Source organism: Diplotaxodon limnothrissa, linkage group LG6 (assembly GCF_057381915.1).
Source record: "Diplotaxodon limnothrissa isolate DT_005_m linkage group LG6, D_limnothrissa_male_GT1.1, whole genome shotgun sequence".
In the NCBI taxonomy this organism is placed as follows: Eukaryota; Metazoa; Chordata; class Actinopteri; order Cichliformes; family Cichlidae; genus Diplotaxodon; species Diplotaxodon limnothrissa.
Window position 1 is genome coordinate 18,380,962 of NC_140601.1, and position 12,751 is coordinate 18,393,712.

General features: G+C 41.6%; 1 protein-coding gene across 1 annotated transcript; it reads right to left on the minus strand.

The window, feature by feature from the left end:
* Positions 1 to 390: 390 nt before the first annotated feature.
* On the minus strand, positions 391 to 10,654 carry smarca5 (SNF2 related chromatin remodeling ATPase 5). The gene is made up of 24 exons (XM_085356893.1): positions 10,421 to 10,654; positions 9,315 to 9,443; positions 9,062 to 9,228; positions 8,861 to 8,961; positions 6,819 to 6,919; positions 6,519 to 6,698; positions 5,863 to 6,018; positions 5,630 to 5,761; positions 5,442 to 5,510; positions 5,243 to 5,352; positions 4,897 to 5,123; positions 4,621 to 4,742; positions 4,359 to 4,511; positions 4,114 to 4,246; positions 3,817 to 3,965; positions 3,604 to 3,726; positions 3,396 to 3,503; positions 2,268 to 2,381; positions 2,056 to 2,178; positions 1,812 to 1,944; positions 1,602 to 1,720; positions 1,042 to 1,254; positions 807 to 917; positions 391 to 698 (listed from the first exon to the last, which is right to left on the minus strand). The coding sequence occupies exons 1-24, from the start codon at positions 10,490 to 10,492 to the stop codon at positions 633 to 635; spliced, it is 3,111 nt and encodes a 1,036-aa protein (XP_085213019.1). The 5' UTR covers positions 10,493 to 10,654; the 3' UTR covers positions 391 to 632.
* Between the last annotated feature and the right edge of the window lie 2,097 nt (positions 10,655 to 12,751).

The window sequence follows — 12,751 nt, forward strand, 5'->3', positions numbered from 1 at the left end:
TGTCTGGTTTGTTGATCAAGGCCTGAAAACAAGTGCAGTATAAAAACTATACTTTTTCCTTCTACAAGTGACAGCATATTTTAATGTGCCAACTATTAGTAGACTTTTGTGGCTTATTAACTTTGTGAAAATTTTCCAAATACTGGATGTATGTAAACTTAAACTGCCAAACTGAAAAGAAATATTTTATGAACGTGTCATTTATCAGCTTTTTTGTTTGTTTTTTTTAAAAAAAGGGGGGAGATTTATTTGCGATGCTCAAAAAGACATTTTCTACAATATAAGATACAAGAACAGATGTTTTCTTAAAAATAAAAAAGGGTACATATTGTTTGTTTCAAGCAATGGAATGTGGTACAACCAACAGGCATAAATACACATATTTCAATTAAGTACTAGTAAAAAATAAGGACTAGCAAACAAAATCTAACCCAGCACAGCTGCAGTGTTTAGGTAAGTGACAACAAGGCAGGCTTGTAAAGAAACACTTCCTAGAACCTAAAACAACCATATCAGTCCGTCAGGGATTTTACACAGTACATTATCACAGCCTGCAAACAAACACAGACACTAGGACTAATGATAGCTGGCTGCCGTCTTTAATTCTGTTAATGCGGGTTTTTCCAGCAGCTTCACAACTTGAGCTTTTTCCTTCGTCCTCGACCGTCTGGAGTTCCCTCTGACTTTCGTTTCTGCGCCTGGGAGGGAAAAAATGGATTAAAAAAATAATAATAAAAGGATGTTGTCCTTAATAGACAGCTTAAAATAGTTTGAATTGTTTATTATGGGATGAATTTGTAGCTTACCGAGCCGGTCTTTGGGCCCCGTTTCTTCTTTTCCGCCTTCTCCCTCTCCTCCAGCTCCATGTTCTCTCTCTCTATCAGGGTGATCAGGGTGTTGCATCGCCTCTGGAGCTCCTACACGATAAATGGGGGGAGAAAATAAAAATTGCATTTTTAATTATTAAAACAATTTTTAAAAAATGTTTAAATAACAGAAGAAAAAAAACTGAGAAATAAGAGTGAAGTAATCCAAACTCACCATTGCAGTCCTAGATTTGAGGAACCAGTCGAAGCGGAACTGTGGTGAGTTGCGGATGCACTGGCGGAGCTCGTCGTACACGCTCTCCTTATCAAAGCCAAGCTTGTGAAGCATACAGATGAGGAAGCGGTCTTCCTCCTCTGTGTAGTTCTTGCCTTTGTTAGTCCCGTAGGAGATACGGAGCTGATGGAAAGGAGCCTTGTAGCGGCCAATCTAAAGGAGGATTTGAGAAACACATTGAAGGATAAACACAATGCTGAATGAGAAATCTACTCAGCAACTTGCACTACAAAAAGAATCTTTTTTGGGGTTTTTTAGAAAACATACTATATGATACGGGGCCGATGGCGCGATATGGCAGCCTGGCTTCTGTCAGTCTGCCCCAGGGCAGCTGTGGCTACAACTGTAGCTGCCTCCACCACAGTGTGTGTGAATGTGACAGTGAATGAATAGTGGAATGGTAAAGCGCTTTGAGTGTCTAGAAAAGCGCTATATAAATGCAATCCATCATTATTATCATTATTATTATTATTATTATTTCAAAGTTGACTGACTGCTACCTTTGAGTCCAGTGCTTTCTTGATGCTGATCCTCCTCTGAATCCTGGCCTCTCCTCTTTCTATCTGAGCCATGATCTTTTCAATATCCTGCAACTCATTGCAGCGCTCCCAGAATACAGCTGCAGGAAAGGACACGAACATGAAGTCACACAATAAATCAATTTAAATATCTGGGTTTGCTTTCGACAGAAGAAAAAAAAAATCCATTACCAGAATATTCCATGACTTCCTCCGGAGTTTTCCCCTCAACCTCTCTGGCAATGTTCTCAATATCATCTCTCCCCCACTTCTCGTTTGCTTTGATGAATTGGTTGAAGTCACGTTTGTTCCAAATAGTAAATCCCTGCGACAAGCGTACAGTTGATCCGTTAATGCACAATTTAGAGAAATATGCAAACATTTCATTTCCTGTATATCAGCCACTGGCTGCAAGTCAACAAGAAAAATAATCCACCTGTTGCAGAAGGGTTTCCTTCTCTTCCAGTTCCTCCTCTGTGAGGGCCTCGGCCTCATCGATCTTAGCCTGCTCCTCCTTCTGGACCTGAGCAGAGTTTGGTATGTCTGGATTGCGAGGAACCTTAAGAGACAAAGCCACAGATCCAGTTAGAGTCTTCTCAAAAGACAACAAAATTTGGACAAATAGGAATGTGTCTGATCTCTTTGAACCTTATATCCAATGGTCTTTCTGTAGAAGAGAATTTCCTTTTCTAGAAGCTCAAAAAGACGTGGAGGGAAGAACTGGAAGTCCTGCACATTTGGCTGCTTAGGCGGACGAGGAGCCTGGCAAAAAAAAAAAAAAAAAGGCAATCCAAAATAAGTAATAGGGACATGCACAACTAGTCACCTAATCATCGCTATTGTCACTAGTCTGTACCAAACGTATTCATTCAGTCTAACTGATTTACAATTGATACTCAATGCAGTAAATCAGCGGTCCCCAACCCCCGGGCCTCGGACCGGTCCGTGAGTCGTTTGGTACCGGGCCGCGAGAGTTGAGGCTCAGGTGTGAAATGTATAGTTTTCAGGGTTTTATCGGTTTTCAGCGTTATTTTGTTATTATCGTTAACTCTGTTTTCCTTGGTCTTTTCACGTGTGTTATGAATAAATTTTCTTTTTTCGGTACAGGTACTAGTTTTATTTTGTTGTATTTATCCGCGACACCTTAAAGGCCGGTCCATGAAAATATTGTCGGGCATAAACCGGTCCCTGGCGCAAAGGTTGGGGACTGCTGCAGTAAATGGTTGTTTCCTAAATGTTATGCCGCCACCTGCCACCAGTTGGCGCATCACTGCTGAGAAACGCCATTAATCTAGGCCTGATTGTTTTAGTAATAGTATAATTGTTAGTTTTTCGTGTTAGTTCTTTAAAAAGGTGAAAGACTGAGATCACAGATAAAACAATGTTTTGTAATAACATGTTTTCATATCATATTTAACATCAGTTTATTATACGCGTTTTTCTTAGTTGCCTGTTTGGAGAATACAATGCAATGTCCATAATGCACAATGTAAGGTGGCACACAGTTAAGCGACATGATTCATTATTGAAGAATGTGATTAATGGTATCACATGGTTTTCTTTACAAGGCTTTTGACATTGTATATTAAACGGTTAACAAATTTAACTTAATAACTGAATGTTTCTTAGTTTTACACTAGTTCACTGGACTAATTTGAGTTTTTCCTTGTTTAGTCATCAAAGAACTTAGTCAAACCCCCAATAAATAAACATTAAACATCCTGATGCTTTAATAGATTCTGTCTGTATGATGTTTGTACAGTGATGGTTTCCTACCTTTGGTGCTTTGGGCTCACTGACTCGCAGAGCTTCTCTGAAGTAGGCATCCACCGCGTAATTGGCTTTCCTTTCTCTCTTGGGCGGCTCGATCCAGTTTGTAATGACCTGAACGGAAAAATGAAAATCACAAGCTAAGGATTTAAGTCTTTTCCCAAAAGAAAGGCAGTCCCAGATTATAAATACCGATGCTGGGCAACCTATTTACCTTCTTCTTCTCTCTGTAGTCCTCTCCTTCGAAGGTGTACACGCTGGTGTTCTCCGTGTCCATGGTGAAGTTTCTCAAAGAGCTCTCGCCCAGCGATGACATTCTCTCCTTCATCTCCATAGTCTGGTACACAATCATTTCAAAGTGTTTGATTTTTTAAATTCACACAATAACTTTCGATTGATGCTTTTCAGCTAGTGGAACCAGACTCACCTTCCTTTCACCTCTCTCCAGGATGGCATCGATGTCATCATCTGTGATCTCGCTCTCTTTTGAAGCAAACACATGTGTGGCACCGTGGCGGATGATGGAGAGCATCTCATCCTTACCCAGTTTGTTTGCACTCGGATCCACAAGTCTCCCTATTTTCAAAAAATAAATAAAATAAAGTTTAGTTTATTTCGCAATTTCCAACAAGTACCACTATGTGAACTTCATATTTTATTTCTTAGCAGCATGCAGGACACTAAAACAAGTTTAAACAGGCTGACTTTAAGTGAGATGAGTTACCTTGCTGGATGACGATCGAGTCCAGGCGCAGTTTCATCTCGGCCCTCTCCACAATCCTCTCCTCCACTGTGTTTTCAGTGATGAAACGGAAAACTCGGACCTGCTTCTGCTGACCAATCCTGTGAGCTCGGTCCTAAGCAGATGAAAAAAAACAAGCAAACAAAAAAGTCAGGTAATCTGACCGAAACAATCAAGTTCATTGGTTACACTCATGCTCAGGTAGATCATCATATTAGACTACTAACCATGGCCTGAAGATCGACTTGAGGGTTCCAGTCTGAGTCGTAGAGGATGACTACATCTGCTGTTGCCAGGTTAATACCCAGACCTCCAGCCCTGGTGCTCAACATAAAGATGAACTTTGAGCTGTTGGGCTCATTGAAAACATTGATGGAGATCTGTAAATACACAAACACGTGAAAATTAAGTGCTTTTATAGTCACACTCTCAATACCAAACACTCAGGAATTGCTTTTGGTTATGGAAGATGACAAATCCACATCTCACCTGTCTCTCCTCGTGTGGAGTTTGCCCATCCAGGCGACAGTAACCGTAGTTCCTCCACATGCAGTAGTCCTCCAAGATGTCCAGCATCCTGGTCATCTGACTGAAGATGAGCACACGTGAACCTACAAAACAGGGATGTGGAGACGTTAAGAGACGTAATTAAAACAATTTTGCAATTCTACCAGCATTTAAAAATGTATATGCAAACGGGAGCATGAGCCCTCCCGCCAGTAATAAAGAGATAACTAAAATACTGAACAAAAAGAATCCACACACCCTGCTCTTTTAGCTTGGGCAGCAGCTTGTCTAGCACCACCATCTTGCCGCTGTTCACCGCCAGGTGGATGTCTGTTGTGTACGGTGGGCCGGGCTCAGCCCCATCAAACAGGTAAGGATGGTTGCAGCATTTTCTCAGCTGCATGAGAACGTTCAGCAGACGCATCTTGTCCATTTTACCTGCCGAGTTCAGAATGTCGATGTCCTTCATCAGAATCTTTGTGTACCTGACGGGTAGTAGCACACAACAACTTAAGTTCAGCATCCACAAATACAGCAGGGGAAAAACACAAAAACAGCTCAGGTCTTGTTTTATAGCAAGTCCATTTTAACTGGGGATGCTTACCACTCCCGCTGCATCTTACTCAGGCCAACATAAATCTTGATCTCCTTCTTGGGGAGCAGAGTTTTCTCCACGTCTGCTTTGATACGACGAAGCAAGAAAGGACGCAGCACCTACACGCAGGGAGCGCATTAACCCAACTGAAATATAACACACCTTACAACGTACAGCAGCGTGCTGGATAGTCGCATTAAATACATACAGTGTGAAGACGTTCAACCAACTTTTGATCACCCAGGCAGTTATTTGTGTCAAACCAGGAATCAAAGTCCTGAGAAAAAAGAAGAGAAATTAAATTGGCACCTTAATACAGAAACACCTCTTCTCTAAAGCGTTTTCAAGACTTCTTCTATAAACTACTGATTTTGTGGTTTTCTATAGAAATCCTACTTCTGATGAGTTGAAGACATCAGGCAGCAGGAAGTTCAGGAGAGCCCACAGCTCATGGAGGTTGTTTTGCAGGGGTGTTCCAGTCAACAGCAAACGATTGGTGGTCTTAAATTCACGCACAATTTCTGATAACTATGGAGAAGCAAAGAAAACCTTAGCGATCTGACCATCTCACAGTACTAAAGGTTAGGTGGCTGACATGTGTAACTATTTTGTTTCAGCAGCTGTCTGACCTTTGACTTCTCGTTCTTGATCCTGTGAGCCTCATCAATGACCAGGTATCTCCAGTTGAATTTTTTGAACACCGCCTTTTCAATGATGAGCATCTCGTAGGATGTCACGCACACATCCCACTCTCCAGGCAGCAGCACATCTCGGATCAGGGCAGTCTGTCATTGAAGCAGAAAACTGTTTTTACCACCAGAGTTCTACAGATTAATCTCATAAATATGTGTCTACAATACATAAAAAAATAATAATTTTAAACCAGAACAATACATGAGTGTTGTCGGTTACACAATCGTTTCCTGTGTCACAAACAACAAACAATAAATTATTATTCAAAAATAGATGTTATTACCTGTTATTTTAGCAATCTAAATTGCAGTCATAAAAACCAACTACTAAGAGCCTACCTCCCACAACGTATGGCATAAGGACTTTTTAAAGACTGAATTAAGACATTAAACAACAATTAAGGCCTTATTGTTTAGATTGCAGTATTTAACACCTTTTAAAACTTTTTTAAATGCCTGTGGGAGTCAAAAAACAAAAACAAAAAAAACAAAACAATATGGAGTCCACCAAATAGAACTGGTGAAGGACAACCAAAGCATCTGAAAAAATGCTTTGATTTTCACACCATTGATACATTTTTGACACAGCTTACCCGCTCATCTCTGTCTCCGATCAGGCAGACAGCACGAAGGGAAGGCACCCATCTCTTGAACTCATTCATCCAGTTGTAGAGGGTGGACTTGGGAACCAGCACCATGTGAGGACCAGGGATGTTTCTGTAGTGCTTCATATAACCCAGCAGTGCAATAGTTTGGAGAGTCTTACCCAATCCCTGACAATAAGAAAAGAAAACATGAATGAAGAAAAAAAAAAAAAAACAAAACATTATGACACGATAAAAATATCTGTAATTTAACTCCATGAATAAGTAGAAACGTGAAAAAGTGCTGACCATTTCATCAGCGAGGATACCATTGATTCCATTCTCGTACAAAGAAATGAGCCAGTTCAGACCACGGACCTGATAGTCCCTCATCTTCCCTGTTTTCACATCTACATTACAGACAAGAAAACAAAATTCTGTAAGAATTGTTTTAATTTTGTTTTGCCTAATAAAAACTCCCACCACTAGGGGGAGTGCTTCTGCTGCCTCTTATTGGGGCAGTAATAGATCAACAAGTGCAAGTCAAGTGAAATTTGCTTAGGAAGGCTCCTAACTGAGTGAAGTGACACAGATGAGCTGGCTGAATTCTGCTAAGTACAAAGACAATGTGCTTCAGTGCTTCCTTTATTGGCTGTATCAGGATCAGCCACATACAGTGGGGCAAAAAAGTATTTAGTCAGCCACCGATTGTGCAAGTTCCCCCACCTAAAATGATGACAGAGGTCAGTAATTTGCACCAGAGGTACACTTCAACTGTGAGAGACAGAATGTGAAAAAAAAATCCATGAATCCACATGGTAGGATTTGTAAAGAATTTATTCGTAAATCAGGGTGGAAAATAAGTATTTGGTCAATAACAAAAATACAACTCAATACTTTGTAACATAACCTTTGTTGGCAATAACAGAGGTCAAACGTTTACTATAGGTCTTTACCAGGTTTGCACACACTGTAGCTGGTATTTTGGCCCATTCCTCCATGCAGATCTTCTCGAGAGCAGTGATGTTTTGGGGCTGTCGCCGAGCAACACGGACTTTCAACTCCCGCCACAGATTTTCTATGGGGTTGAGGTCTGGAGACTGGCTAGGCCACTCCAGGACTTTCAAATGCTTCTTACGGAGCCACTCCTTTGTTGCCCGGGCGGTGTGTTTTGGATCATTGTCATGTTGGAAGACCCAGCCTCGTTTCATCTTCAAAGTTCTCACTGATGGAAGGAGGTTTTGGCTCAAAATCTCACGATACATGGCCCCATTCATTCTGTCCTTAACACGGATCAGTCGTCCTGTCCCCTTGGCAGAAAAACAGCCCCATAGCATGATGTTTCCACCCCCATGCTTCACAGTAGGTACGGTGTTCTTGGGATGCAACTCAGTATTCTTCGTCCTCCAAACACGACGAGTTGAGTTTATACCAAAAAGTTCTACTTTGGTTTCATCTGACCACATGACATTCTCCCAATCCTCTGCTGTATCATCCATGTGCTCTCTGGCAAACTTCAGACGGGCCTGGACATGCACTGGCTTCAGCAGCGGAACACGTCTGGCACTGCGGGATTTGATTCCCTGCCGTTGTAGTGTGTTACTGATGGTGACCTTTGTTACTTTGGTCCCAGCTCTCTGCAGGTCATTCACCAGGTCCCCCCGTGTGGTTCTGGGATCTTTGCTCACCGTTCTCATGATCATTTTGACCCCACGGGATGAGATCTTGCGTGGAGCCCCAGATCGAGGAAGATTATCAGTGGTCTTGTATGTCTTCCATTTTCAGATGATTGCTCCCACAGTTGATTTTTTCACACCAAGCTGCTTGCCTATTGTAGATTCACTCTTCCCAGTCTGGTGCAGGTCTACAATATTTTTCCTGGTGTCCTTCGAAAGCTCTTTGGTCTTGGCCATGGCAGAGTTTGGAGTCTGACTGTTTGAGGCTGTGGACAGGTGTCTTTTATACAGATGATGAGTTCAAACAGGTGCCATTCATACAGGTAACGAGTGGGGGACAGAAAAGCTTCTTACAGAAGACGTTACAGGTCTGTGAGAGCCAGAGATTTTCCTTGTTTGAGGTGACCAAATACTTATTTTCCACCCTGATTTACAAATAAATTCTTTACAAATCCTACCATGTGAATTCATGGATTTTTTTTTCACATTCTGTCTCTCACAGTTGAAGTGTACCTCTGGTGCAAATTACTGACCTCTGTCATCATTTTAGGTGGGGGAACTTGCACAATCGGTGGCTGACTAAATACTTTTTTGCCCCACTGTATATAACATATTTGTTATTTGCTCATGCTCAGTGTGTGCTTTGAGTCCCCATAAAAACAGGTCTTTACTTACAGGAGGGAGACTCGTCAAAGCGAGTGCACACATTTGTGGTCTTTGTGCTCTCATTAAGAAGCTCTTCATCCTCTTCTTGTTCCGTGCGACGGTGGCGGTTGCTTTTAAAAAAATAATAAAAGACACAACGTTATAAATCACAATGGGAGAAAACTTTCTAAATGGTGGAAAAGAAACTGTTCTGTAGGGATAGATACTCACTCTCCAGCTGAAAGCAAATTCTGTTTCTCGTCCTTCTTGATACGAGGACGTCCCGGTTTCATCTTGAGCGGTGAGGTGGGGGTCTTCTGTGCAGCTGGTTGGATGAAATGAGCAAACAGCTCTGTTTGCTTCAGCAGATACTCAAATCTGTTGGTCCGGTCTGTTTGCTGCATTACACAGAAAGAAAGTCCCATTCATCTTCCGACCCAGGAGTACAGTGGTGAGCCATGTAATGATGGAAGAGAGGACTTACCACTTTCTCCTCATAACCTGGAGTAGAGTCTTTAGTTTTGGAGGAAGATGAGGAGGAGGAGGCATCTTGTCCATCAGCACCTGCATCTGAAGAGGACTCTTTTCCAGCATCTGAAGAGTCAGACTTCTCCTAAGGGAGTGTATGGTGAAAACAAACCAGTCTTAGTGGATGTCGTCCTTATGTTTACAACAACAACAACAACAACTGATAGGAAGAGATGAGCTCACTGGCTCAAAAACAAGCCAAAGGGCAAACCAAAATTTCAAGGTGCATCGGTATTCACATTTGCAGAAAACAGGGCATGTATTGACTGAAATACCGTCAGTTCTTCTTCTAATCATATACTGTCACGGGAAGGTACTTTTGATAGCACATTTGCGTCACAGAATAAATCAGTCTCTTTTACCCCTCTGCTATCAGACGTGCTGAGAAGTACCAGTAAATTTGTGAATTTAAATCTCTATTAAAAGAAGATGAGGTGATAATGATAAGACTTTTTGTGGAGAAAATGCTTCCAATACAAAGCAAGGACGGTGTTTTGGAATTTCAGCTTTCTTTATGTGGGATTTTTATATTGATAGAAGTTTCAAATCATTTTTTGGCCGAGTTGTACGCAGCCAGCGAAGCAGCATCCTTCCCCGGTCACAACAGCCATTGCTACGCGGTCTGCTCCGAAAACAAAGGGGCAGACGGTACAGCTGAGAGGACTGCTTCTGCCCCCCCAATTTGTTTTCACGGGGTTTTCTAAAAGCCGACTCACTGTTATAAGCGTCCCACTGAGTGAACCAGGTCTGAGAGCAAGCATAGAACAAGTAAGGACTTCTGGAGCGATACGAGACAGGCAGCTAGCGGGGCTAAGCTAGTAGAGTGGGCGCTCATGAAAACGGCTGGCCTCGCTGCTGCGCTGGTGGATCTGGCTGTTGTCTTCGGGAGCTAATGGTAGCGCCGCTGCTAGCTAACTGACAAACTGAAAGTTTCACACAGTTGATTTCGAAAAATGCCTGAACAAGAGATGGACCTTTTCAGAGTTATACATTCGTGTGTCGGCTTTGTGAGAAACGAAGTCAGCGTCGAAAGGATATAATTCCCATTTTGAAACATCTTACCTCCGCTCCTCCGGCGTCTTCAACTTCAGCCTGCTCTTCCCGCTGTTCCACGCAGTTTGCGCTTTCGGACATTTTTGTCGATTTTCCTTTTCCGTTCAGGTATATCGTTTGTTATTAGGTGACTTGTGTGATCCCGTTTAAGAGCCGTTGAGAATTTTCGGAACTTCCTCTAGGTAAATAAGGACAATCCTGTTGTTTTTAATGAAAGACACACCGGTTGGTCGCAGGCAGCACGTTCGCGCTAGCAAGATTTTTCTCGCGCACCCGCGTTCACATAGTTACCGGGTCTGAGCGCGCTATCGCGAGATTTTATTATGCTGCCTTCGCAGACTGTCGAAAGTATTTGTTTTTGTTATGGCTCATATGACAGCTTCCAGTCATCTCCAAGGTTACTATAGTTAACTAAATCTAAACTAAAGCCTTTAAAAATTAAACTTAACTAAAACGATTTTTAAACTGCAACAATGTATAGGTTAATATGATTAGTTTTAGTATTTGCTGGTTTAGTAAAACACTTTTATTATAACTTGATGGTTTTGCTGCTTATTGAATCTCTGGATGTCAGCAAGACCGGGACTCACCTTCTTTTAAAAGTTTTCTTTTTTATTGAAATACCTTTACTTATTGTTCTGAATCTAGCATCTGACATATGCCCTCCATGCAATGAATAATTAAAAAGACTAACACAAAAACTATTAAAAACAAAAATAAATAATGCATTTTCAAAAAAATTTTAACCAGACCTGACATATATATGGATACATTGATATGTTCCTTGCACTTCCAAAGTTACATGCTTTAATATTATAACTCATTTCTGAAGCCAATGACACTAGCATCACCCCTCTAGGAAGTTTGATGGGTTTCACTGATTAGAGAAAAGACATAGCCAAGTCAATATTTGTGATTGATAGGGTGAAATATTATAGTAAAGTAATATTTCAGTCCCACTTGTGTTTCCTAAAGTAACACGTTTTCTGGGAGTGGATGATGCAGTCATCTATGTGCTGTAGAGAGCTTACTCCCCATTTATAGAGTAAGAGCTGCACTGTGAGGATAAGCTTCTTTGATTTATCAAGTGCATTTCATACAACTCAGCTGCTGCTGCTGAGGGAAAAGTTACAGGAAATGTCAGCAAACACATCAACCATCTCATTGATTACCGACTGCTTGACAGAGAGACAGAGAGGCTGCGGTATGTAAGACTGGGCAGTGCTCAGTCTGATTTGTTGATGTGCAGTACAGGAGCTCCACAGGAGACTGTGCTGTCTCCACACCTGTTCACTTTGTACACCTCAGACTTTCAGTACAATTCTAGGTCATGGAACCTTTAGAAATCCCCTGACAGTTCTGCAGTGAGTAGATGTATTAGTAATGGGCAGTAGGAACACTAGTGAGCACTATAGTGGATGCCTTTGTGGAGTGGTCTGGGAGCAATCATTTGCTTCTGTATGTGAAAAAGACCAGGGAGGTGTCCCTTGGAAGAAGATGGCTACACAGACATACATGCACTGTACCTGGGTGTCAACATGGACAACAGGCTGAAATGAAAGACCAACACAGAGGCTGGGGATGAGCAGGCTCTATTTACTAATGGAGTCAATGTGTGCACCAAATGATGGAAATTCTATGTTACTCTGCTATGGGAAGCACAGTGTACTCAGGAGTCTGCTGGGAGAATCATTAAGGCTCAGGGACTGTCTGTAAACTGGACACATTGAAGCTGAGGTGGAGAACAAACTGTTAATACCCTTACCGGAAAGGCATTTAATCTATTATTATTATTATTAGTAGTAGTAGTAGTATTAAAAAACGCTAAAAAAAAAAAAACCCAAAAAAACAAAGATGTACAAACAAGATTACATATCCTACTGGGCCGAGAAGAAAATGCCCCTATCTCTTGTTAAATTACACATGCCTAACTCTTCCATTCGTATAACAAACAACATCTCCTTAATTCAGTGTGAAAGTGCAGATGGATGCAAAAATTTGAAAATAAAGTCTTTGATAATCACAATTCCAAGATGCAGATCAATCTGGATGTTAGGTGGAAGCTGGGAGGTTTCCATCTTTTCATGATTTTTTTTTTTAATCGTAGCGTTATCCCAAAAAGGGCAGATGAACGAGTAGTGGTTGAACGCAACACACGAAGTGTACAATAAAAGGATAAAGGTTCTCGAAAATGCTCGCGGAAACGCAGCTTCGTTTAACTGGAAGCGTGTCAAACGGCCAGCAGCGCCATCCGTGGAAACCCACACGACTGACCGTTACACAAATGTAACAAAAGCGGAACAGGCAAAGTTAAGAGAAAAATAGCTTCACCCCAAGGGT